This window comes from Salmo salar, chromosome 13 (genome assembly GCF_965601325.2).
Source record: "Salmo salar chromosome 13, fSalSal1, whole genome shotgun sequence".
Classification (NCBI taxonomy): Eukaryota; Metazoa; Chordata; class Actinopteri; order Salmoniformes; family Salmonidae; genus Salmo; species Salmo salar.
Window position 1 is genome coordinate 84,554,819 of NC_138303.1, and position 24,022 is coordinate 84,578,840.

Sequence of the window (24,022 nt, forward strand, 5' to 3'; positions counted from 1 at the left end):
TGGGCTGCAATCTGAGGTGCAGTTATCTCTAATAAACTTATCTTCTGCAGCTGAGGTAACTCTGGGTCTTCCTTTCCTGTGGCAGTCCTCATGGAGAGCTAGTTTCATCATAGTACTTGGTTTTTGCAACTGCGCTTGAAGTAATGATGGGCTGTCGTTCCTCTTTGCTTATTTGAGCAGTTCTTGCCATAATATGGTCTTTTACCAAATCTTCTGTATACCAACCCTACCCTGTCACAACACACCTGACTGGCTCAAATGCATTAGGGAAAGAAATTCCACAAATTAACCAAAGGCACACCTGTTAATTGACATGCGTTCCAGGTGACTACCTCATGAAGCTGGTTGAGAGAATGCCAAGCTGTCATCAAGGTGGCTACTTTGAAGAATCTTTCATCTTAAATATATTTTGATTTGTTTAACACTTTTTTGGTTACTACATGATTTCATGTGTTATTTCATAGTTGATGTCTTCACTATTATTCTACAACGTAGAAAAATCTTGCTGTTACATGATTGTACAAAACACAGGGCCCTAGATGAGCAATGGCAGACAGCAAGGGCGTGGTAGTATAGTTATCTGCGTTTCATGTGTAGAACATATTGTAATAACAATATTTTATAATGAATGAACTTGGTGTCTTGGTACTGTTTATGAAGTCATATTTAATTTTAACAATATTAAACAAAATAATCCAATAACACTCTGAAAATGTGACTTTTTTTAAATCGGTAAATCAAAAACGTACAAAATAAATTAATTGCTGTTCAAAATGAATAGGCTAATGAAAACAATATACAACAGAAGCATCACTTTAAATACATATTTTCCCCTCAGTTTTGGCTTTATAATTATAGTGTTAAACTGTTGATAAAGATCTACATGTAATACCAACAAAAATACACTATTCATTTCTGTATTGCGCTATCAACTCAGCCAAAGTGTTCTGTATTTCCATTTGACCAGGTATGTGTAGTTAACGAAAATCAACTCTTGATGCCAAACTGTTGTATAAACCTTTCCAGGCGGAATCTGCAGACCTGCTCCTATCTGTACCTGCTCCTATCTGTGACTGCATAATGAACACCCTTTTATGCCAATTAAGAACATTGTGAACAAGCAGTAATAGAAATAGATTATTCTTTACTTATTTTTTGTATTTTACCCTCCTTTCTCCCCAAATTTTGATCTTGTCGTGTCGCTGCAACTCCTCAATGGGCTCAGGAGAGGCGAAGGTGGAGGCATGCGTCCCCCGAAACATGACCCGCCTAATCGCGTTCCTTAACACCTGCCAAATTAAGCCGGAAGCCAGCCGCACCAATGTGTTGGAGGAAAAACGGTTCAACTGGCAACCAGGGTCAGTCCGCAAGCACCCGGCCCACCACAAGGAACCGCTAGAGTGCAATGAGTCCTAACCTGGACTACGCTGGGACAATTGTGCGCCATCCTATGGGACTCCCGGCCATAGCCGGTTGTGGCACAGTCCGGGAATGAACCCGGGTCTGTAGTAACACCTCTAGCACCGCGATGCAGTGCCTTGGCCTCCCTAGTGGCGCAGCAGTCTCAGAAAAGGGTAACTAACCACTAGCCTACCTGCAATAGATGATTCTTACATGATCAGCTTGTGTACATTGTCAATTAAATAATATTAACTTTGATTAGGGTGAACTTAACACAAAAAATTAGTACCATCTTATCATGTTTACAAAATATGTTTGTATGAATGTGTGTACCAAATCCATCCTGATTAGGAATCCAGGGACTGTGAGTGGAGGTGTGGCCATGTATAGGAGGGCCCTGCTTGGAGTAGAGACAGTGCCACTGCCGGGTGGGGTGTGGTGGGAGCAGGTGAGTGGGTCAGCCTGTGCTTCTTGAGCTGGCCTAGCTCCCTGAAACAGCAGCCACACTGGGCACAGCGGTAGGGCCTCTCCCCAGTGTGGATGCGCTGGTGCTTATGCAGACTGTCCAGGTGGCGGAAACGCTTCTCGCAATACCTGCAGGGATATGGCCGCTCACCCGTGTGAATGCGCTGGTGTGTCTTCAGGCAGTAGAAGCGGCGGAATCCCCGGCCACACACGTTGCAACGATGCACCTTATCCGAGCTCTCCCTTCGGACTTCAAAAGCCCCTAGAAGACCAGCGTCCCCTGCAGAGGGTGGGATAAACCCCATGAAGTTACCATCATTGTCACCATCATTATCAATGTGAGCTTGCGTCTGTGAGAGTTGTTGTGATGACTCAGGGAGGTGGGACTCCAGCATACTTGGGATCTCAGGGTCGTTTTCAATTTTAACTGTTCTTTTGACTTCATCCACCTCATCGAGCACCTGGATCAGGCCCAGGTCATTCACATTGCCTGCTGGGTGACTCTGACCCATCTCCAACTCAAAGTTGGTAATATCAGAAGTTCTGTGAGGGTCCTCTGCTGCCACTGTTCCTCCCTCCTGCTCCTGTTGAATTATTCCAGAGTCCTCTCCTCCACTTGCATGGACTTTGTACTCTGAAAGAGATAAATGATATCATGATCAGTGAGCAGGAGACTTTTCATTTGTTGAGTACATGCAAATAGGGTGATCCCACGACAGCATAGCCTGAATATATTTTTGGTATCGCAGATTGTTCTGGCAATTATCACATAGAAATTTAATTGGGAAGATGGATGATTGATATACTTTTTACATTTGTAATCATGATAAAAAAAAAAAATAAATTTAAGTGGCAATTTTAGGCCCTTTTTAGACCTATACATGGACCCAATGATCCATGAACCGTACATGATACAAACAGCTTAAAGTCGTTACACTCCTAATAGAGTGCTCTAAAATATGGAGTATCGCTATATTCTAAAATACAATTTTACACATGCATTTATTCAACGTTAAAACAACTAATATTAATATTTCAAAAGTACCCTTTTGATTTGGTAAATTAGACATGGTTTTAAACAATATACAAGTATGTCAAATTTCCTGAGTGGGGACTGTTACTTTTAAAGTTCTGATCAATTTTAGGACCAACACAGTGAATGCGAAAATGGATTCAAGGGGAACTCAGTGGTCCTCTGTACCTCAGTTGGTAGAGCATGACGCTTGTAACGTCAGGATAGTGGGTTAGATTCCTGGGACCACCCACACGTAAAATGTATGCACGCATGACTGCAAGGAGCATTGGATAAAAGCATCTGCCAAATGGCATATATTATAACTCCCTCTGATGGTGATTTGCTGAATCCTACAGGAGGGCAGTGGTTGGTTAATGAACTATAATGTCAATTTCCCACTCTGGAAATGTGATGTGTTTGATGAGTATATTGTTGCAAACAATGTCTAAAAAAATAAGCTAAATCAAAAAGGGCATTTTATGTTGAATACATTTGTGATTTTTTTTCTTAAGAATATAGCCACACTCCATATTTTAGAGCACACTATTAGGAGTATAATGACACCAACATGTCAATCGTGTACGGTTCACAGATCATAGTGTCTTTCAGGAACCATGTGTCATATTTTCTCAAATTGTTTGTGAAAAGGGTAAAATGCATGTTAAACATCCTTTCTCCCAATGAAGTTGTGAGAATTGACTATAAAATCTGAGATACCCAAAATATTTTTGGGCTGAGCTGGAGTGGAACCACCCAGTATAAATGTCTATGTGTAGGGTGTAAGCCTACCTTTCTCCGCAACTCCATCATCTGTAATGTAGAATTGCCCCTCTGTATCCTCCTCAGTGTGATGAGGTGAGTTTCCAACCTCTAATTGTGGCACTTTGGATGTTCTTGAGGGATTGGTAGAAGAGACAATGGAGGAGGATGTCCGTATTCTTCTCAAGTTTTCGCTGCTCCTGGGCCATTCATGCTGCACTGTTGGTAAGCAAAGACCTACACTGGGGAGTGACTTAGAAAACGGTGATCGTGTGGATGAGGCTCGAAACGACTTGGGCCCACGGGTCGTGAGCATGTTGGAAGGACTCCCCGAAGCAGTGGGGGGAAAGAGAAAAGGAGACTCTTCCGAACCAGGACCTAAAGCACCTGATCTAGGCTGGTTGTGATTAAGAAGTAAACACTGTTTGATGTTCTTCTCGGCTGCTGTCATGTAGTACCGTGTTGCTTTGAGTTCACCCTCAGATACGTCAAGTCTCTCTCTCAAACTTTGGTTCTCACGATGAGACTCAGCAGCAGCAGTCCGAGCTGCGGCCAGTTTGATACCAACTACTCTAGCAGTTTCGTTCAAAACGGCTTCTACTGCACACCTCACTGCCTGTTCGATGGTCGATGCAAGTTCATATTTGAGGAAAGAGACACTGGTCTCCATCGTCAAACTCATGGTAGTGATTCGCTTGATGTTATGTTTCCAACAGATCGAAAAAGTTACAAAGCCTCGGGATTCAGTCCTTGTTTGGTAAGCAAGGTAGCTAACCTTTTAACTGGCCACCGTGTTAGCTAGCTAACGTTAGTTCGATAGCAAGCCGTCTAGTTAGCCTCTGGCCAGACAACATACTGACTGTTTGAAATTCTTAAGAAAATAGCTTTTAAATCAAACAAATGAACAGCTAAATGAGTCATCTTGTTTCTCGAAGAATCTCACTGAAAAACGTGCTTTATTTATTTATTTATTTATTTATTTTCGCCAACTCACCTCCCCACGTATCAGTTTTTGAGTGTCGCATAATTATGACGTCACGGTGTATTCTTCTTCTTTGGTGGGGTTTATCAGTGGTTGGCATCCAACGTTAAGGTGTATTACCGCCACCTACTGTACTGGAGTGTGGGCCAGAGACAGGGAGAAACGAAATACTATCTGCCAGCCCCGTTGTTCTTAAAAAAAAGATAACAAAATATTTAAGACTATATCTAAAGACGTTCTACTCAATATACTTTTAAAACTAATTTCCTGTATCCCCTTCTCCCTCATACTAGATCTCAGCCTCTCTTTCCCTCTGATACTGCCCACACTGTAGCAATACATGCTCCACGGTCTGTGTTTCCTGGCAATAATCACACTTTCCTGTTGGATGCTTTCCTATCACATTTAAGGTCTTATTCAACCGGCTGTGTCCCACACTTAATCTTGTAAAAAATAGCCTCCTCTCCTGTCCCTTCCTGCCATCCTCCCCGACTTTCCTCTGTACTTGAAATAAATGCCTGCCCTTAGTATCTCTATTCCACTGCTCCTGCCATCTCTGCACCATCACTGTCCATATCAGGCTTTTTGCCTCTGCCTTGCTCTTTGAAACTACTTTACTTTAGTGGCTTTATTGTCCCCATGGGGAAATTTTGTTGCAGTGTCATGTAGATGTTTAAAGTGGTGTTTAACAACATCAACATCCCCACTATTAAGTGCTTGTGCCCAAGAACACTAAGGTAACCTGCCTAAATGACTACTGACCCGTTGCACTCACATCTGTAGCCATGAAGTGCTTTGAAAGGCTGGTCATGGCTCACATCAACCCATAAACCCTGGACCCACTCCAGTTTACATACCGCACCAACAGATCCACAGATGATGCAATCTCTATTGCACTCCACACTGCCCTTTCCTACCTGGACAAAGGGGTGCGTGCTCAGTCCCCTCCTCTACTCCCTGTTCACTCATGACTGCACGGCCAGGCATGACTCCAACACCATCATTAAGTTTGCTGATGACACAACAGGGGTAGGCCTGATCACCGACAATGTTGAGACAGCCTATAGGGAGGAGGTCAGAGACCTGACCTTGTGGTGCAAGGACAACAACCTCTCCCTCAACGTGATCAAGACAAAGATGATTGTGGACTACAGGAAAAGGAGGACCGAGCTCACCCCCATTCTCATTGACGGGGCTGTAGTGGAGCAGATTGAGAGTTTCAAGTTCCTTGGTGTCCACATCACCAACAAACTAACATGGTCCAAGCACACCAAGACAGTCGTGAAGTGTGCACGACAAACCTATTCCCCCTCAGGAGACTGAAAAGATTTGGCATGCGTCCTCAGATCCTCAAAAGGTTTTATAGCTGCACCACCAAGAGCATCCTGATGGGTTGCATCACTGGCTGGTATGGTAACTGCTCGGTCTCCGACCGCAAGGCACTACAGAGGGTAGTGCGTACGGCCCAGTACATCACCAGGGCCAAGCTTCCTGCCATCCAGGACCTCCATACCAGGTAGTGTCAGAGGAAGGCCCTAAAAATTGTCAAAGACTCCAGCCACTCTAGCCATAGACTGTTCTTGCCATGCTCCCGCATGGCAAGCGGTACCGGAGCGCCAAGTCTAGGTCCAAGAGGCTTCTAAGCAACTTCTACCCCTAAACCATAACACTCCTGAAGAGCTAATCAAATGGCTACCCAGACTATTTGCATAGCCCCCCCACACGCTGCTGCTACTCTGTTATTATCTATGCATAGCCACTATAATAACTCTACCTACATGTATATAATTACCTCAATTACCTCGACACCGGTGCCACCCGCACATTGACTCTGTACCGGTACCCCCGTATATAGCCCCGCTGTTGTTATTTACTCTTGCCTTTTTAATTATTTGTTATTCTTATCTCTTACTTTTTTAGGGATTTTCTTGAAACTGCACTGTTGGTTAAGGGCTTGTAAGTAAGAATTTCACTGTAAGGTCAATATACCTGTTGTATACAGCGCATGTGACAAATTAAATTTGATTTGATTTGTCTTGCCAGTACATCAATTGCCTCGTTCCCCTCCACCCCCACATGGGATGGGTTTGTTGCACCTCATAAAGCAGGTCTTGTCTGCTATGTGAGGTAAAGGACTGGAGACTCAGCAATACTGCACATGAATCAGAGCAAATAACTACTCTGTCTGGCTTGACTTCCTCCATCCACTGCAAGGCCTCACTCCTCCCTATCTGAGATACCTACTGCAGCCCTCATCCTCCACATACAACACCCGTTCTGCCAGTCACATTCTGTTAAAGGTCCCCAAAGCACACACATCCCTGGGTCGCTTCTCTTTTAAGTTCGCTACAGCTAGCGACTGGAACGAGCTGCAAAAAACACTCAAACTGGACCGTTGTCTCTCCATCTCTTCATTCAAAGATTCAAACATGGACACTTACTGAAAATGGTGGCTGCTTCGTGTGATGTATTGTATTGTATTGTCTCTACCTTCTTATGCTTTGTGCTGTTGTCTGTGCCCAAAAATGTTTGTACCATGTTTTGTGCTGCTTCCATGTTGTGCTGCTGCCATGTTGTGTTTCTACCACGTTGTTGTCATGTTGTGTTGCTACCATGCTGTGTTTTTATGTGTTGCTGCCATGGTATGTTGTTGTCTTAGGTTTCTATTTATGTAGTGTTGTGGTGTCTCTCTTGTCGTGATGTGTTTTGTCCTATACTGCAGGATGTCTTTTGCCTTTTGGTAGGCCATCATTGTAAATAATAATTTGTTCTTAACTGACTTGCCTAGTTAAATAAAGGTTAAATAAAATAAAATAAAAGACCAACAGTATGGCCATCAGCTCCGCCGTATATACAGCCAGATGATCTGAAATACGTTTCCTGACTACCACCCCACATTCCTGCACTACAAATGCTGACCCAGTACATCCTGTCCTTGGGTCTTGTGAACCATCTGTGTAAATGGCCACTTAATCCTGATACACAGTATCCAGACATCTCTTAAACAAATCAGATGGCTTAACACCCTCCCTATCTTTCTGTAGTCTCTCCAACACTTCTAGATCAACTACTAGCCATGTTGAATTTACAGGAATAGCTCCCGTTGGAATAAAATCCCTTCCATACAGTCCCATCTCCTTCACCTGGGCATTACCCACCCACCCACCCACCCAAAACTTATGTTCTGTCTTCGCTTATGTTCCCAGCATGCCTCTAAAATCCCTTTCACAGGATGAGACACCCCATGTCCCTGTAGGTTGACCCAATAATTCATTGCCAGCTGCTGTCTCCTAATCTGCAATGGCATATCCCCCATCTCCACCTGTAGTGTGTCTCATCACTAAGATGGGCCCACATAACATAGCACACCTCATCTTTCTCAGGTGAAGTTAACCCTGCCTTACCTATTGCCTTTTTCACCTCTGCCATGGTAAATGGTGCATTCAAGGAATCATTTACATTCTCTTTCCTATCCAGCACTCCAGGATGCTCATCTCTCGTTCTCTCTCTCCCCCTCTGCCACAGAGCTATTCACTTGGACAAACGCTTTGGCCATCATCTCTGCCTTCTCCACATCTGTTACTGCCACATCCTTCCCACTCATCAACAGTGGATAATTCCACTCCCTTCTGACCCCACTCATCCTTTTAATCATTAATCTCCCACAGGTGTCGTCCTTCCAATGGTGTCACAGGACCGACGCCAACATGACCTCTTTCCCTGATGGATAGTTCTCACCAGGGCCTGCTTATATTGAATCAGATGTTGGAAGTTATGTGTCCTTTTCAGTACTCCAAATGCCCTGTTCCTACTCCTCACAATATCCCCACACTCCTTCGTCTACCATGGGACTCTTTTCCTCCTCCTCCCTGAACTCATAGGTATAGCCTCAGTAGCTGCCTCCATTAACGCAGTTCTCACCCAGTTATTCATACTATCCACATACACTCGCATATCCACCCGAGCCATCACCTGCTCACTCAGCTCCTGCAACGAGTCCCACTTTGCCTACTCCATCCACTGACACCTCCTCCTCCCTCCGGCCTACTGTGCATACTATGGGGTAATGATCACTGTCGAGGTCAAAGGCAGACTCCCCCCCAAAGTGTGTTGTATGCATTAAAATCCCCACACCACATTACCGTAATTCTATCCTGGCCCTCCACCCTCTCCAGCACCTCCAGGTCCAATATCTGACATTATAGTAGTTCACTACCACTAGCACCCCTCCTCTCGACCACACCTCCACCATCACATATTCCTGTTCAATAGCATTTGGCAACCAACTTCAAGGTGCCTTACCGCCATCAACTGGACTGGAGACTGGACCAGAGACAGTAAAGGTCTAAATCCTACCCAATATTGTCGTCTCCATAAGGAAACAAAATACGTAATTAAATACTACATCCCCTGAAGATTTACCCAACAGTTCACTTAATCCTGGCTCTTCAACCGCATTACTCCTCAAATATAATAACAATCGCTCCCTTTCCTCGCATATTTCTGGCACTGAACTAGAACAGGTTCCACTGTCTCCATCTTCTCCTCCCAGTCGGATGTTTTCCAACCAATTTCAATGTACTATTGAGCCCTGTGTGTCCCAGTCTTAGCCTTGTGATTACACTTTCCTCCCTTCTCTGTTGGCCTGAGGACATCCTGCCCCCACCTCTTTCTGGATCTAATACAGATGTCTTCCTTTTCTCTCCCTGTGCCAAAACTCTTGCCATTTGGTTTTAACCACTGTTCTAATTAACCCCTAATCTCTGCAGCACTCTACCAATCAGGCCTTTATGGTAGAGTGGCTAGATGGAAGCCACTCCTCAGTAAAAGGCACATGACAACCCGCTGGATGTTTGCCAAAAGGCACCTGATGGACTTTTAGACTATGAGAAACAAGATTCTCTGGTCTGATGAAACCAAGATTGAACTCTTTGCCTGAATGCCAATCGTCAAGTCTGGAGGAAACCTGGCACCATCACTATGGTGAAGCATGGTGGTGGCAGTATCATGCTGTGGGGATGTTTTTCAGCGGCAGGGACTGGGAGACTAGTCAGGATCGAAGGAAAGATGAACAGAGCAAAGTACAGAGAGATCCTTGATGAAAGCCTGCTCCAGAGCTCTCAGGACCTCATACGGGGGTGAAGGTCCACCTTCCAACAGGACAATAACCCTAAGCACACAGTCAAGACATTGCAGGAGTGGCTTCGGGACAAGTCTCTGAATATCCTTGAGTGACCCAGCCAGAGCCGGGACTTGAACCCGATCAAACATCTCTGGAGAAACCTGGATATAGCTGTGCAGCGACACTCCCAATTCAACCTGACAGAGCTTGAGAGGATCTGCAGAGATGAATGGGAGAAACTCCCCAAATACAGGTGTGCCAAGCTTGTGGAGTCACAACCAAGAAGGCTCGAGCCTGTAATCATTGCCAAAGGTGCTTCAACAAAGTTCTCAGTAAAGGGTCTGAATATTTAAGTAAATGTGATATTTCAATTTATTTATTTTTATAAATAACACTGCTCACTTAACCTGGAAGCCAGCCGCACCAACGTGTCGGAGGAAACATCATACAACTGTCGACCGTGTAAGTGTGCATGCGCCCAGCCTGCCACAGGAGTTGCTAGGGCACGATGGGACAAGATAATCTCGGGCCTACCAAACTGCGATGCAGTGCTTGAAAATTAACACAATAAAGTTAAAATAACGAGGCTATATAAAGGGGGTACCGGTACCGAGTCAATATGCGGGGGTACTGGTTAGTCGAGGTAATTTGTACATGTAGGTAGGGGTAAAGTGACTATGCATAGATAATAAACAGTGAGTAGCAGCAGTGCAAAAACAAACAAATAGTCTGGTTGGCTATTTGATTAATTGGCTTGGGGGTAGAAGCCGTTTAAACCTCTTAGGGCTAGGGGGCAGTGTTCGGAAGTTCGGATGAATGATGTGCCCAAAGTAAACTGCCTGTTACTCAAGCCCAGAAGCTAGGATATGCATATAATTGGCAACATTGGATAGAAAACGCTCTGAAGTTTCTAGAATTGTAACAATAATGTCTGTGAGTATAAGAGAACTGATATCGCAGGCGAAAATCCAAGGAAAATCCATCCGGAAAATGATTTTTTGCAGGTCACAGTCCATTTCAATGCCTGTCTATGGGATATACAAATAAATAGCTCCCAGATTGCAGTTCCTATGGCTTCCACTAGATGTCAACAGTCTTTAGAAAGAGTTTCAGGCTTGTTTTTTGAAAATGATTACGTAGTTGTAGTTTTTCCAAGGTGTCTCTCATTAGAAATGTAGTCTTGTTGCGCGCGTGAATGAGGTGCGCGCTCTTCGTTATTTATCTTCCCTATTGAACATACTATTCTCCGTCTTAAATTGTATTGTTTATTTAGATATTAGAGTACCTGAGGATCCAAAACTTTTTGGATTTGTTTGTATGCATGTTGAAAGAGTGGATTACTGAATCAAGTGCACCAACTAAACGGACAATTTTGGCATATAAAGAAAGACTTTATCGAACAAAACGGCCATTTGTTGTGTTGCTGGGACCCTTGGGATTGCAAACAAAGGAAGATCCTTAATGGTAAGTGATTTATTTTATCTCTATTTGGGATTTTGTGACGCCTGTGCTGATTTGGAAAAGTATTTTGGTGTGGGGCGCTGTCCTCAGATAATCGCATGGTATGTTATCGCCGTAAAGCCTTTTTGAAATCTGACAATGCGGTTGGATTAACAAGAAGTTAAGCTTTTAAACGTTGTAAGACACTTGTATTTTCATGAATGTTTAATATTACAATTTTGTCATTTGAATTTGGCGCGCTCCAGCTTCACCTGATGTTGTCGATTTTGATCCCGCTAGCGGGATCCGTGCGCTAAGAGGAGCCTTTTGGACCTAGACTTGCTGTGCGGTAGCAGAGAGAACAGTCTATGAATAGGGTGACTGGAGTCTTTGACAATCTTTTGGGCCTTCCTAGTATATACAGTTGAAGTCGGAAGTTTACATAAATCTTAGCCAAATACATTTAAACTCAGTTTTTCACAATTCCTGACATTTTAATCCTAGTAAAAATTCCCTGTCTTAGGTCAGTTAGGATCACCACTTTATTTTAAGAATGTGAAATGTCAGAATAATAGTAGAGAGAATGATTTATTTCAGCTTTTATTTCTTTCATCACATTCCCAGTGGGTCAGAAGTTTATATACACTCAATTAGTATTTGGTAGCATTGCCTTTAAATTGTTTAATTTGAGTCAAACGTCTTGGGTAACCTTCCACAAGCTTCCCAGAATAAGTTGGGTGAATTTTGGCCCATTCCTCCTGACAGAGCTGCTGTAACTGAGTTAGGTTTGTAGGCCTCCTTTTCGCACACACTTTTTCAGTTCTGCCCGCAAATCTTTTATAGGATTGAGGTCAGGGCTTTGTGATGGCCACTCCAATACCTTGACTTTGTTGTCCTTAAGCCATTTTGCCACAACTTTGGAAGTATACTTGGGGTCATTGTCCATTTGGAAGACCCATTTGTGACCAAGCTTTAACTTCCTGACTGATGTCTTGAGATGTTGCTTCAATATATCCACATAATTGTTCTCCCTCATGATGCCATCTGTTTTGTGAAGTGCACCAGTCCCTCCTGCAGCAAAGCACCCCCACAACATGATGCTGCCACCCCCGTGCTTCACGGTTGGGATGGTGTTCTTCGGCTTGCAAGCCTCCCCCTTTTTCCTCCAAACATAACGATGGTCATTATGGCCAAACAGTTCTATTTTTGTTTCATCAGACCAGAGGACATTTCTACAAAAAGTATGATCTTTGTCCCCATGTGCAGTTGCAAACCGTAGTCTGGCTTTTTTACGGTGGTTTAGGAGCAGTGGCTTCTTCCTTGCTGAGCGGACTTTCAGGTTATATTGATATAGGTCTCGCTTTACTGTGGATATAGATACTTTTGTACCTGTTTCCTCCAGCATCTTCACAAGGTCCTTTGCTGTTGTTCTGGGATTGATTTGCACTTTTCGCACCAAAGTACGTTCATCTCTAGGAGACAGTACGCGTCTCCTTCCTGAGCGGTATGACGGCTGCGTGGTCCCATTGTGTTTATACCTGCGTACTATTGTTTGTACAGATGAACGTGGTACCTTCAGGCGTTTGGAAATTGCTCCCAAGGTTGAACCAGACTTGTGGAGGTCTACAATTTTTTTTTTCGGAGGCTGATTTATTTTGATTTTCCCATTATGTCAAGCAAAGAGGCACCGAGTTTGAAGGTATGCCTTGAAATACATCCACAGGTACACCTCCAATTGACTCAAATTATGTCAATTAGCCGATCAGAAGCTTCTAAAGCCATGACATCATTTTCTGGAATTTTACAAGCTGTTTAAAGGCACAGTCAAATGAGTGTATGTAAACGTCTGACGCACTGAAATTGTGATACAGTGAATTATAAGTGAAATAATATGTCTGTAAACAATTGTTGGAAAAATTACTTCTGTCATGCACAACATTGACTGTCCTAACCGACTTGACAAAACTATAGTTTGTTAACAAGAAATTTGTGGAGTGGTTAAAAAACGAGTTTTAACTAATCCAACCTAAGTGTATGTAAACTTCCGACTTCAACTGTAGGTCCTTGTTGGCAGTAAGCTTGGTCACAGTGATGTACTGGGCCGTACACACTACCCTCTGTAGCGCCATACCATATCACATACACATGGTTAGCAGATGTTAATGCGAGTGTAGTGAAATGCTTGTGTTTCTAGTTCCAACAGTGCTAAAATATAGTATATACATGTGATATGAGTAATGTAAGATATGTAAACATTATTAAAGTGGCATTATTTAGTGTGCATTATATAAAGTATCTAGTGATCCATTTATTAAAGTGGCCAGTGAGTGTGTCTCAATGTAGGCAGCAGCCTCTCTGAGTTAGTGATTGCTGTTTAGCAGACTGATGCAGATAGAAGCTGTTTTTCAGTCTCTCGGTCCCAGCTTTGATGCACCTGTACCGATCTCGCCTTCTGGATGGTAGCAGTGTGAACAAGCAGTGGCTCGGGTGGTTGATGTCCTTGATGATATTTTTGGCCTTCCTGTGACATCGGGTGCTGTAGGTGTCATGGAGGGCAATTAGTTTGCCCCCAGTGATGCGTTGTGCAGACCGCACCACCCTCTGGAGTGCTTTGCGGTTGAGGGCGGTGCAGTTGCCATACCAGGCTGTGATACAGCCCGACAGGATGCTCTTGATTGTGCATCTGTAAAAGTTTGTCAGGGTTTTGGGTGACAAGCCAAATTTCTTCAGCCTCCTGAGGTTGAAGAAGCTCTGTTGTGCCTTCTTCACTACACTGTCTGTGTGGATGGACCATTTCAGTTTGTCTGTGATGTGTATACCGAGGAACTTAAAACTTTCCACCATCTCCACTGCCCTCCCTTCAATGTGGATATGTGGGTGTTCACTCTGCTGTTTCCTGAAGTCCACGATCATCTCCTTTTGATATGTTGACGTTGAGTGAGAGTTTTTTTTTTTACATGACACCACACTCAGAGTGCCCTCACCTCCTCCCTGTAGGCTGTCTCGTCGTTGTTGGTAATCATGCCCACTACTGTTGTGTAGTCTGCAAACTTGATGATTTGAGTTGGAGGCGTGCATTGTCATGCAGTAGTGGGTGAACAGGGAGTACAGGAAGGGGCTGAGCATGCACCCTTGTGGGGCCCCAGTGTTGAGGGTCAGCGAAATGGAGATGTTGTTTCCTACTTTCACCACCTGGGGCGGCCCGTCAGAAAGTCCAGGACCCAATTACACAGGGCGGGGTTGAGACCCAGGGCCTCTAGCTTGATGATGAGCTTGGAGGGTACTATGGTGTTGAATGCTGAGCTTTAGTCAATTAACAGCATTCTTACGTAGGTATTCCTTTTGTCCAGATGGGATAGGGCAGTGTGCAGTGTGATGGCGATTGCATCGTCTTTGGACCTGTTGGGACGGTATACAAACTGAAGTGGGTCTAGGTTGGCCGGTAAGGGGGAGGTGATATGATCCTTGACTAGTCTCTCAAAGCACTTCATGATGACAGAAGTGAGTGCTACGGGAAAGTAGTCATTAAGTTAATTTAGTTTAGTACAGCCCGTCGATGTGAATGGGGGCGTGTTCGGCCCTCCTTTTCCTGTAGCCATGATCACCTCCTTTGTCTTGCTCTCATTGAGGTAGAGGTTGTTGTCCTGGCACCACACTGCCAGGTCTCTGACCTCCTCCCTATAGGATGTCTCATCGCTGTCAGTTATCAGGCCTACCACCATCTTGTCGTCAGCAAACTTAATGATGGTGTTGGAGTCATGCTTGGCCACGCAGTCGTGGGTGAACAGGGACTACAGGAGGGGACTAAGCACGCACCCCTAAGGGGCCCCCGTGTTGCCTACCCTTAGCACCTGGGGGCAGCCTGTCAGGAAGTCTAGGATTCAGTTGCAGATGTTCAGGGTCCTTAGCTTAGTGATGAGCTTTGTGGGCACTATGGTGTTGAACACTGAGCTGTAATCAATGAACAGCATTCTCACATACAGTAGGTCTTCCTTTTGTCCAGGTGGGAAAGGGCAATGTGGAGTGTGATTGAGATTGCGTCATCTGTGGATCTGTTGTGGCCGTATGTGAATTGGAATGGGTCCGGCATGATGGTGTTGATGTGAGCCAAGACCAGCCTTTCAAATTACTTCATGGCTACCGACGTGAATGCTACAGAGCTGCAGTCATTTAGTCAGGTTACCTTCGCTATCTTGGGCACAGGGACTATGGTGGTACTGTATGCTTGAAAAATGTACGTTTTACAGACTCTGTCAGGGTGAGGTTGAAAATATCAGTGAAGACACATTCCAGTTGGTCCATGCATGCTTTGAGTGCACATCCTGGTAATCCTTTTGGCCCCGTGGCCTTGTGAATGTTGACCTGTTTAAAGGTCTTGCTCACATCGGCTACAGAGAGCGTGATCACACAGTCATCGGGAACAGTTGGTGTTCTCATGCATGCTTCAGAGTTGCTTGCCTCGAAGCAAGCATAAAAGACATTTAGCTCACCCTGGTAGGCTTGCGTCACTGGGCAGCTCGCTGCTGGGTTTCCCTTTGTAGTCTGTAATAGTTTGCAAGCCTTGCCACATCCGACGAGCATCAGAGACGGTTTAGCATGATTCAATCTTAGTCCTGTATTGATGATTTGCCTGTTTGATGGTTCGTCTGAGGGCAAGGCAGGATTTCTTATAAGCGTCAGGATTAGTGTCCCGCTCCTTGAAAGCGGTAGCTCTAGCCTTTAGCTCAGTGTGGACGTTGCCTGTAATCAATGGCTCTGGTTGGGATATGTATGTACAGTCATTGTGGGGACGACATCGTCAATGCACTTATTGATGAAGCCGGTGACTGAGGTGGTATACTCCTCAATGCCATTGGATGAATCCCGGAACATATTCCAGTCTGTGCTATCAAAACAGTCCTGTAGCGTAGCATCCGTGTCATCTGACCACTTCCGTATTGAGCGAGTCACTGGTACTTCCTGCTTTAGTTTTTGCTTGTAAGCAGGAATCAGTAGGATGGAATTTTGGTCAGATTTGCCAAATGGGGGAGCTTTGTATGCGTCTCTGTGTGTGGAGTAAGGATGGTCTAGAGTTTTTTTTCCTCTGGTTGCACATGTAACATGCTGGTAGAAATTAGGTAAAATGGATTTAAGTTTGCCTGCATTAAAGTCCATGGCCACTTGGAGCGTTCTTTTGGATGAGCATTTTGTTGTTTGCTTATGGCCTTATACATTCTTGTTGAGTGCGGTCTTAGTGCCAGCATTGGTTTGTGGTGGTAAATAGAAGGCTACGAAAAATATAGATGAAAACTCTCTTGGTAGACCATGTGTTCTGCAGCTTATTATGAGGTACTCTACCTCAGGCGAGCAATATTAGACATCGCGCACCAGCTGTTATTGACAAATAGACACATACTCCCACCCCTCGTCTTTCCTGACATAGCTGTTCTGTCCTGCCGATGCACGGAAAACCCAGCCAACTGTATATTATCCTTGTCGTTGTTCAGCCACTACTCGTGAAACAGAAGATATTACCGTTTTTAATAACCCGTTGGTAGTATAGTCTCAAATGGAGATCATCCAGTTTACTCTCCAGTGATTTCACATTGACCAATATTACGGATGGTAGAGGTGGTTTACCCACTCGCCAACGAATTCTCACAAGGCACCCCGATCTCCCACTGCTGTATATCTGTATTTTCTTCACACAAATGATGGGATTTTGGCCTGGTCTCGGAGAAGCAGTATATCCTTCCCGTCGGACTCATTAATGAAAAAATCTTTGTCCAGTTCGAGTTGAGTAATCGCTGTTCTAATATCCAGATGCTCTTTTCAGTCATAAGAGATGGTAGCAGCAACATTATGTACAAAATAAGTTACAAACAATGTGAAAAGACATACAATAGCACAGTTGGTGAGGCAGGAGAACAAAATAAACATAGGTCCTTGAAAGCTTTTCTGAACAGCTCAGTCTTTTGCTGTGCCTTAATATTATATATTAACATTTTGTATCTACTAACCTAACACCGGTAGATGCTGGCCAGTGGAATAGACTAGAGAAATGTCAACAACTTCCTATCTCAGTCTGCCGGTCATTTGTGCCAAAAATGGTTACAAGCGAAAAGGTGGTTACCCCCAACTCAGCCAGCTCACAGAAAAATCTCCCCATACTGTCTGCAATACAACATTTCCCAGTCTCCACCTCCCCACATTCCCCACACTTCCCATCTAGGTCTTTCCAGACTAAAAGTTACCCACTTCCCAATCCACAATGAATCAACCTCATCCTTTTCAACAGAACCCCATCCCTCCTTTCACTCCCCAGGTGCCTATTGACTTCTGAATATTGAAAAACTGCCACCCCCTCTCCTCTATCTCCTACTCACGTTGACACTTCTGGGTCGTCCCCGCCGCTATAATATTCCTGCATTCCATCCCCCCTAACGGGACCACCACATCTCCCTCCTCTCTCTTCAGAGCTTCCTTAGCTACTTAATCCACTGCCTCATTTCTCCCTACCCCCACATGAGCTGGAACCCACAAAAAAACAACCTTTCTTCCCCACCCTATAAAGCACCATCAACAGCTCAAATAACAAGTCTGAACGTGTTCTAGACCTCCCTTATCTAAGCCCGACCAGGGCAGTGGCAGAGTCTGAATCCAAAAGAACCCTTTTACGCCCCACTTCTTCCACACACCCCAATGCCCACACTAGTGCCAACACCTCAGCAGAAAAGACTGAAACTTCATCAGGGCCGCATCAAAGAAGGTGGATACATTAAGATGTCTTATGCAGTCTGTTTAAAGTTGGACAAAATGATCACAGTTCTGATCTGCTGTGGCTCTCCATTAGGCACCAATGTAATAGCTGCTGGGTCTGGTCTGCCAAGTTCAGTGACTGTATAGGAACCAGAAAGAATAAGGGCGTGGGATGTCGACTCTAACACCATTAAGTTTGCTGACGACAAAATGGTGGTAGGCCTGATCACCGATGACGATGAGACAGCCTATAGGGAGGAGATCAGAGACCTGGCAGTATGGTGCCACGACAACAACCTCTCCCTCAAAGTCAACAAGACAAAGGAGGTGATCATGAACTACAGGAAACAAAGGGCCAAAACATGCCCCTATTCACATCAAAAGGGCTGTAGTGGAGCAGGTCGAGAGCTTCAAGTCCCTATGTGCCCACATCACTAAGGATCTATCATGGTCCACACACACCAAGACCGTCATGAAGTGGGCACGACAACGCCTCTTCCCCTTCAGGAGTCTGAAAAGATTTGGCATGGGCCTTCAGATACTCAAAGTTCTACAGCTGCATCATTGAGAGCATCTTGACTGGGTGCATCACTACTTGGTATGGCAACTGCTTGGTATTTCATCACAAGGCACTACAGAGGCTACTGCATATGGCCCAGTACATCACTGGGGCCGAGTTACCTGCCATCCAGGACCTCTATACCAGGCGGTGTCAGAGGAAGGGCCTAAAAATTGTCAAAGACTCCAGCCACCCAATCATAGACTGTTCTCTCTGCTACCGCATGGCAAGCGGTACCGATGCAAGTCTGGAACCAACAGGACCCTAAACAAGACTGACCATCAAGCCATAAGACTTATAAATAATTTGTTAAAAAGTTAACCAAATAGCTACCCGGACTATCTGCATTGACCATTTTTACCCTATCTGTTTCGACTCATCACATAAGCTGCTGCTACTGGTTACGGTTTAATTATTTATCCTTTATTCCTAGATATGTGTGCTGTACATACAGTGCCTTTAGAAAGTATTCATACCCATTGACTTATTCCACATTTTGTTGTGTTAGGGCCTGAATTCAATATTTATTAAATTAACTTGTTTTCTCACCCATCTACACACAATACCCCACAAAACACCAGTCTCAATGTCAACAGTGAAGAGGCGACTTCGCAATTCTGGCCTTCTAGGCAGAGTTGCAAAGAAAAAGCCATATCTCAGACTGGCTAATAAAAATAAAAGATTAAGATGGGCAAAAGAACACAGACACTGGACAGAGGAACTGCCTACAAGGCCAGCATCCCGGAGTCGCCTCTTCAATGTTGACGTTGAGACTGGTGTTTTGCGGGTACTATTTCATGTAAAAGCACTTCTGAATAAACTACCTTCTTATTTGTCATTACTCATCAACATTAGAATTAGAATTCCGAAAACCAGGTCTCAAGCATGGATTACACTTGAGGCCCATGCGATTTCCACAGAGTTGGGTATGGCTGCCTTTTCCTGTTACGCTCCTTGCCTATGGAATAGCCTGCAGACTAAACTTAAACTTGAGACTCTTGTCCCTCTTGCCCATTTTAAACATTTTTTTGGAGGATTTTTATTTTTGTATTGCTTGTAACTGCTTCGGGTAATGCACGTTCTTGTGCTGTTAGGGGAATAACCTATGTGTAAATGTAATAATCTGCTGCTGTATTTTTTTGTGTTATCTGTGGTCGTTTTGTTTGTCTTGTGTAGTTTCTTAGTCATTGTACCTAAACTGTATGTGTAAACATGTATACGCAGGGCCCAGCTGTAAAATAGACCTTGGTCTCAGTCTGTGTTCCTTCTTGAAATAAAGGTATAATAATGGAGCTACCAGTTGAGGACTTGTGAAGTGTCTGTTTCTCAAACTAGTCCTCTTGCTCAGTTGTGCACCGGGGCCTCCCACTCCTCTTTCTATTCTGTTTAGAGCCAGTTTGCACTGTTCTGTGAAGGGAGTAGTACACAGCTTTATACGAGATTTTCAGTTTCTTGGCAATTTCTCACATGGAGCTGAACAAGGCTCACATGGAGCCTTCATTTCTCAGAACAAGAATAGACAGATGAGTTTCAGAAGAAAGTTCTTTGTTTCTGGCCATTTTGAGCCTGTAATTGAACCCACAAATGCTGATGCTCCAGATACTCAACTAGTCTAAAGAAGGCCAGTTTTGTTGCTTCTTTAATCAGAACAACAGTTTTCAGCTGTGCTAACATAATTCCAAAAGGGTTTTCTAATGATCAATTAGACTTTTAAAATGATAAACGTGGATTAGCTAACACAACGTGTCATTGGAACACAGGAGTGCAGGAGTGATGGTTGCTGATAATGGGCTCTGTACGCCTATGTAGATATTCCATAAAATATCTGCCGTTTCCAGCTACAGTAGTTATTTACAACATTAACATTGTCTGCACTGTATTTCTTATCAATTTGATGTTATTTTAATGGACAAAAAATGTGTTTTTCTTTCAAAAGCAAGGAAATTTCTAAGTGACCCCAAACCTTTGAACGATAGTGTATGTCTCTGATAAACTCTCATTTTAACTGTTAGTGTAATTTACTTGCCTGATATGAAGGTTAATCTTTTGCGGGATAATTCACGCCTCTACCTTATTATTCACTGGTCTAGACAATTGGGAGACAGCATTACTAAGCTACAGTGCATTCGGAAGGTATTTAGACCCCTTGACTTTTTCCACATGTTGTTACATTACAGCCTTATTCTAGAATTGATTAAATCCTCATCAATCTACACACAATACCCCATAATGACAAAGCAAAAACAGATTCATAGACATTTTTGCAAATTTTCACATTTACATAAGTATTCAGACCCTTTACTCGGTACGCTGTTGAAGTACCTTTGGCAGCGATTACAGCCTCAAGTCTTCTTGGGTATGACGCTACAAGCATGGTACACCTGTATTTGGGGAGTTTCTCCCATTCATCTCTGCAGATCCTCTCAAGCTCTGTCAGATTGGATGGGGAGCTTCGCTGCAGAGCTTTTTTTAAGGTCTCTCCGGAGATGTTTGATAGGGTTCAAGTCCGTGCTCTGGCTGGGCCACTCAAGGACTTTCAGAGACTTGTCCTGAAGCCACTCCTGCTTTCTCTTGGCTGTATGCCTAGGGTCGTTGTCCTGTTGGAAGGTGAACCTTCTCCCCAGTCTGAGGTCTTGAGCAGGTTTTCATCAAGGATCTCTCTGTACTTTGCTCCGTTCATCTTTCCTTCGATCCTGACTAGTTTCCCTGTCCTTGCCGCTGAAAAGCATCCCCACAGCATGATGCCGCAACCACCATACTTCACCGTAGGGATGGTGCCAGGTTTTCTCCAGATGTGAAGCTTGGCATTCAGGCCAAAGAGTTCCATCTTGGTTTCATCAGACCAGAGAATCTTGTTTTTCATGGTCTGAGAGTCCTTTAGGTCCCTTTTGGCAAACTTCAAGCAGGCTGTCATGTGCCTTTTACTGCGGAGTGGCTTCAGTCTGGCCACTCTACCATAAAGGCCTGATTGGTGGAGTGTTGCAGAGATGGTTGTCCTTCTGGAAACTTCTCTCATCTCCACAGAGGATCTCTGGAGCTCTGTCAGAGTGACCATCAGGTTCTTGGTCACCTCCCTGACCAAGGCCCTTCTCCCCCAATTGCTCAGTTTGTCCAGGCGGACAGCTCTCGGAAGAGTCTTGGTGGTTCCAAACTTCTTCCATTTAAGAATGATGGATGCCACTGTTTTCTTGGGGCCCTCCAATGCTGCAGAAATGTTTTGTTACTCTTCCCCAGATCTGTGCCTTGACACAATCCTGTCTCAGAGCTCTACGGACAATTCCTTCGACCTCATGGCTTGGTTTTCGCTCTCTGACATGCACTGTCAACTGTGGGACCTTATATAGACGGGTGTGTGCCTCTCCAAATCATGTCAAATCAATTCAATTTATCAACTTGTAGAAACATCTCAAGGATGTTTACATTTTTTATATACATTTGCAAAAATTTCTAAAAACCTGTTTTCACTTTTTCATTATGGGCTATTGTGTGTAGATTGAGGAAAAAAATGCATGTAATCAATTTTAGAATAAGGCTGTAATGTAACAAAATATGGAAAAAGGGAAGGGGTCTGAATACTTTCCGAATGCACTGTATATGGAATTGTTTTAAGAAGTTGATTTTGAATTTTAAGACCTCTTGAAGTATAAAATAAATATATACAATAATGATTTGATACATTTATTTGGGCCGTTACTGCTATTAGCCAAAGCAAACACATTGAATAACAGATTCTCTACATTGAACAACAGATATCCCCCCCAAAACAATCTAAAGGAAGTTTCTATCCTATATCTGATAGATATATAAAAAAAGTACATGTATGAAACCCCTTATTTTTGGCACAAAACAGTCTCCATAAACTTCCATATTTTTTTTGACTGGTACCGGGAGACCTTCAGACAAGGGTATGTGTTCGTGAGAGAGTCTCACCTTTACACAGATGGGTCATTTTAGTGTGTAGTAGCCCAAACTGTCCGGACACTACAGGCAGAAGTTGGCAGATCGACTGTACTGACTTCAGACAAGTCCCAAGAGGCTTGTGGGGGTCGTAGACTTTAGAGCTGGTATGTAAAATAGATTTTTTTAAATGCTTGATTATATGCGAAGTTCCATTTCTGAACCATAATCAGTTTTCCTGGTCAATTTCCAAATGTACTGTACTTATGTATTTTTTCTTCTTAGAATTAGTTCTCTCCTCTATAACACGGATGCCACTTCAAGCGGCCAAGAGGTTGAATACAAGTAAGTGAAGCATTATTCATGAAAAAATCCATTGGAGGATGCATTCTCTCCTGCTAAGTACTGAATGAATTTCAGAGGTGAAACAAGCCCCTTTATTGTAATCTATCTTTCAATTAGGACAAGCATCATATTCCCCAGCATCATATTCACCACAGCAGCATGTGGAGGACAGCCATGGAGGTATGTAATACATTCACTTTTCCCAGATGACTTATCCTATCTGTTCTTTTGTGCACAGTATTTAGTTTCAAACAGGGCCTACATTGAGACAGTTCAACGTGCCAAATGATGGTGGTAGACATGAAGGTAAGAACATACCGACTTAAAATATGAACAGTAACTTTTTTGCACCATGTATGAATGGGTGTGTACATTCAGAGGAGACACAAGACCCTTTATCTGTGTAATCTGTCTTTCAATTAGGAGACTGGACAGCCCCAGGATCATATTCACCACAGCAGCATGTGGATGACAGCCATGGAGGTATGTAGTACATTCACTTAGCCAAGATGAGACTATGCTTGTCTGTCCTGTTTTGCACAGTATGTAATTATATTAAAAAGTAACCTGCAATTTTCCACGAGGGTAACTTACTTTTAACCTTTTTCAATTTTGTTGAATTTTTCAGGGTAGAAATGCAAAGACTCCAGAAAGAACACAGAGCCCTTAGGGAAGAAGTTAAGGTGTTAAGGAGTGGGCAATCAGGTGAGAACATAACTTTCACATCTATTTTTGGTGTATAATTGTTTTTAGGGGTGTGACAGTGATTAAGTGCTTATTTTTTTCTATAGGTCCGGGTGGTATCGGACCAATGGGCCAGTGGGTCGGTAGGAGATTTGTCCTTGCCTGATGATTTCAATCTCCCGATGGGGGACCGGCAAGGACTGGAGCTGCTGGAAACCAGGCTGAGCCAGGACACCGAGCTCCAGGAGACACTGTGTGCTCAGAAATGTATATAGACATTGCTTTTTCCCGGGAAGGAGCAAGCGACATTCAACTTTGACCCTGTTGTTGCGACCGTTGTCTCGGATTTACATTTACTATGTTACTTCTACCCCTGAGTCCAGGTTGGAAATGCACGTTTGTGACTGCACTGGGCCATTAAGGGTAGGTTTAGTGTAGCTTAACTTCTTCCAGTGAGAAGTAATTGGTAGCTTGGTAAACTATATTTTCAGAGTAGCTTCACCAACACTGTTCCTATCCTACTCTTGCAGTCAGTGTCCTTAGGAACTGGGCTTCATATTGATGTGACCCAACAACGTATCCAAGGACTTCATGGCCATAGTAGGTGACATTCTC

The 24,022-nt window shown here is 43.8% G+C and overlaps 1 protein-coding gene across 1 annotated transcript; it reads right to left on the reverse strand.

Annotated features, from left to right (window-relative positions):
- Positions 1 to 646: 646 nt before the first annotated feature.
- LOC106567880 (uncharacterized) lies at positions 647 to 4,668 on the reverse strand. The gene is made up of 2 exons (XM_014137729.3): positions 3,671 to 4,668; positions 647 to 2,500 (listed from the first exon to the last, which is right to left on the reverse strand). The coding sequence occupies exons 1-2, from the start codon at positions 4,320 to 4,322 to the stop codon at positions 1,749 to 1,751; spliced, it is 1,404 nt and encodes a 467-aa protein (XP_013993204.3). The 5' UTR covers positions 4,323 to 4,668; the 3' UTR covers positions 647 to 1,748.
- Positions 4,669 to 24,022: the final 19,354 nt, after the last annotated feature.

Bases quoted from the DNA above. Each gene is read 5' to 3' on its own strand.
- LOC106567880 (XM_014137729.3), bottom strand. From the start codon at position 4,322: ATGAGTTTGACGATGGAGACCAGTGTCTCTTTCCTCAAATATGAACTT. The intron at 2,501-3,670 runs GTAGGCTTACAC...TATCTCTTTCAG, and splicing joins TGATGGAGTTGCGGAGAAAG to AGTACAAAGTCCATGCAAGT.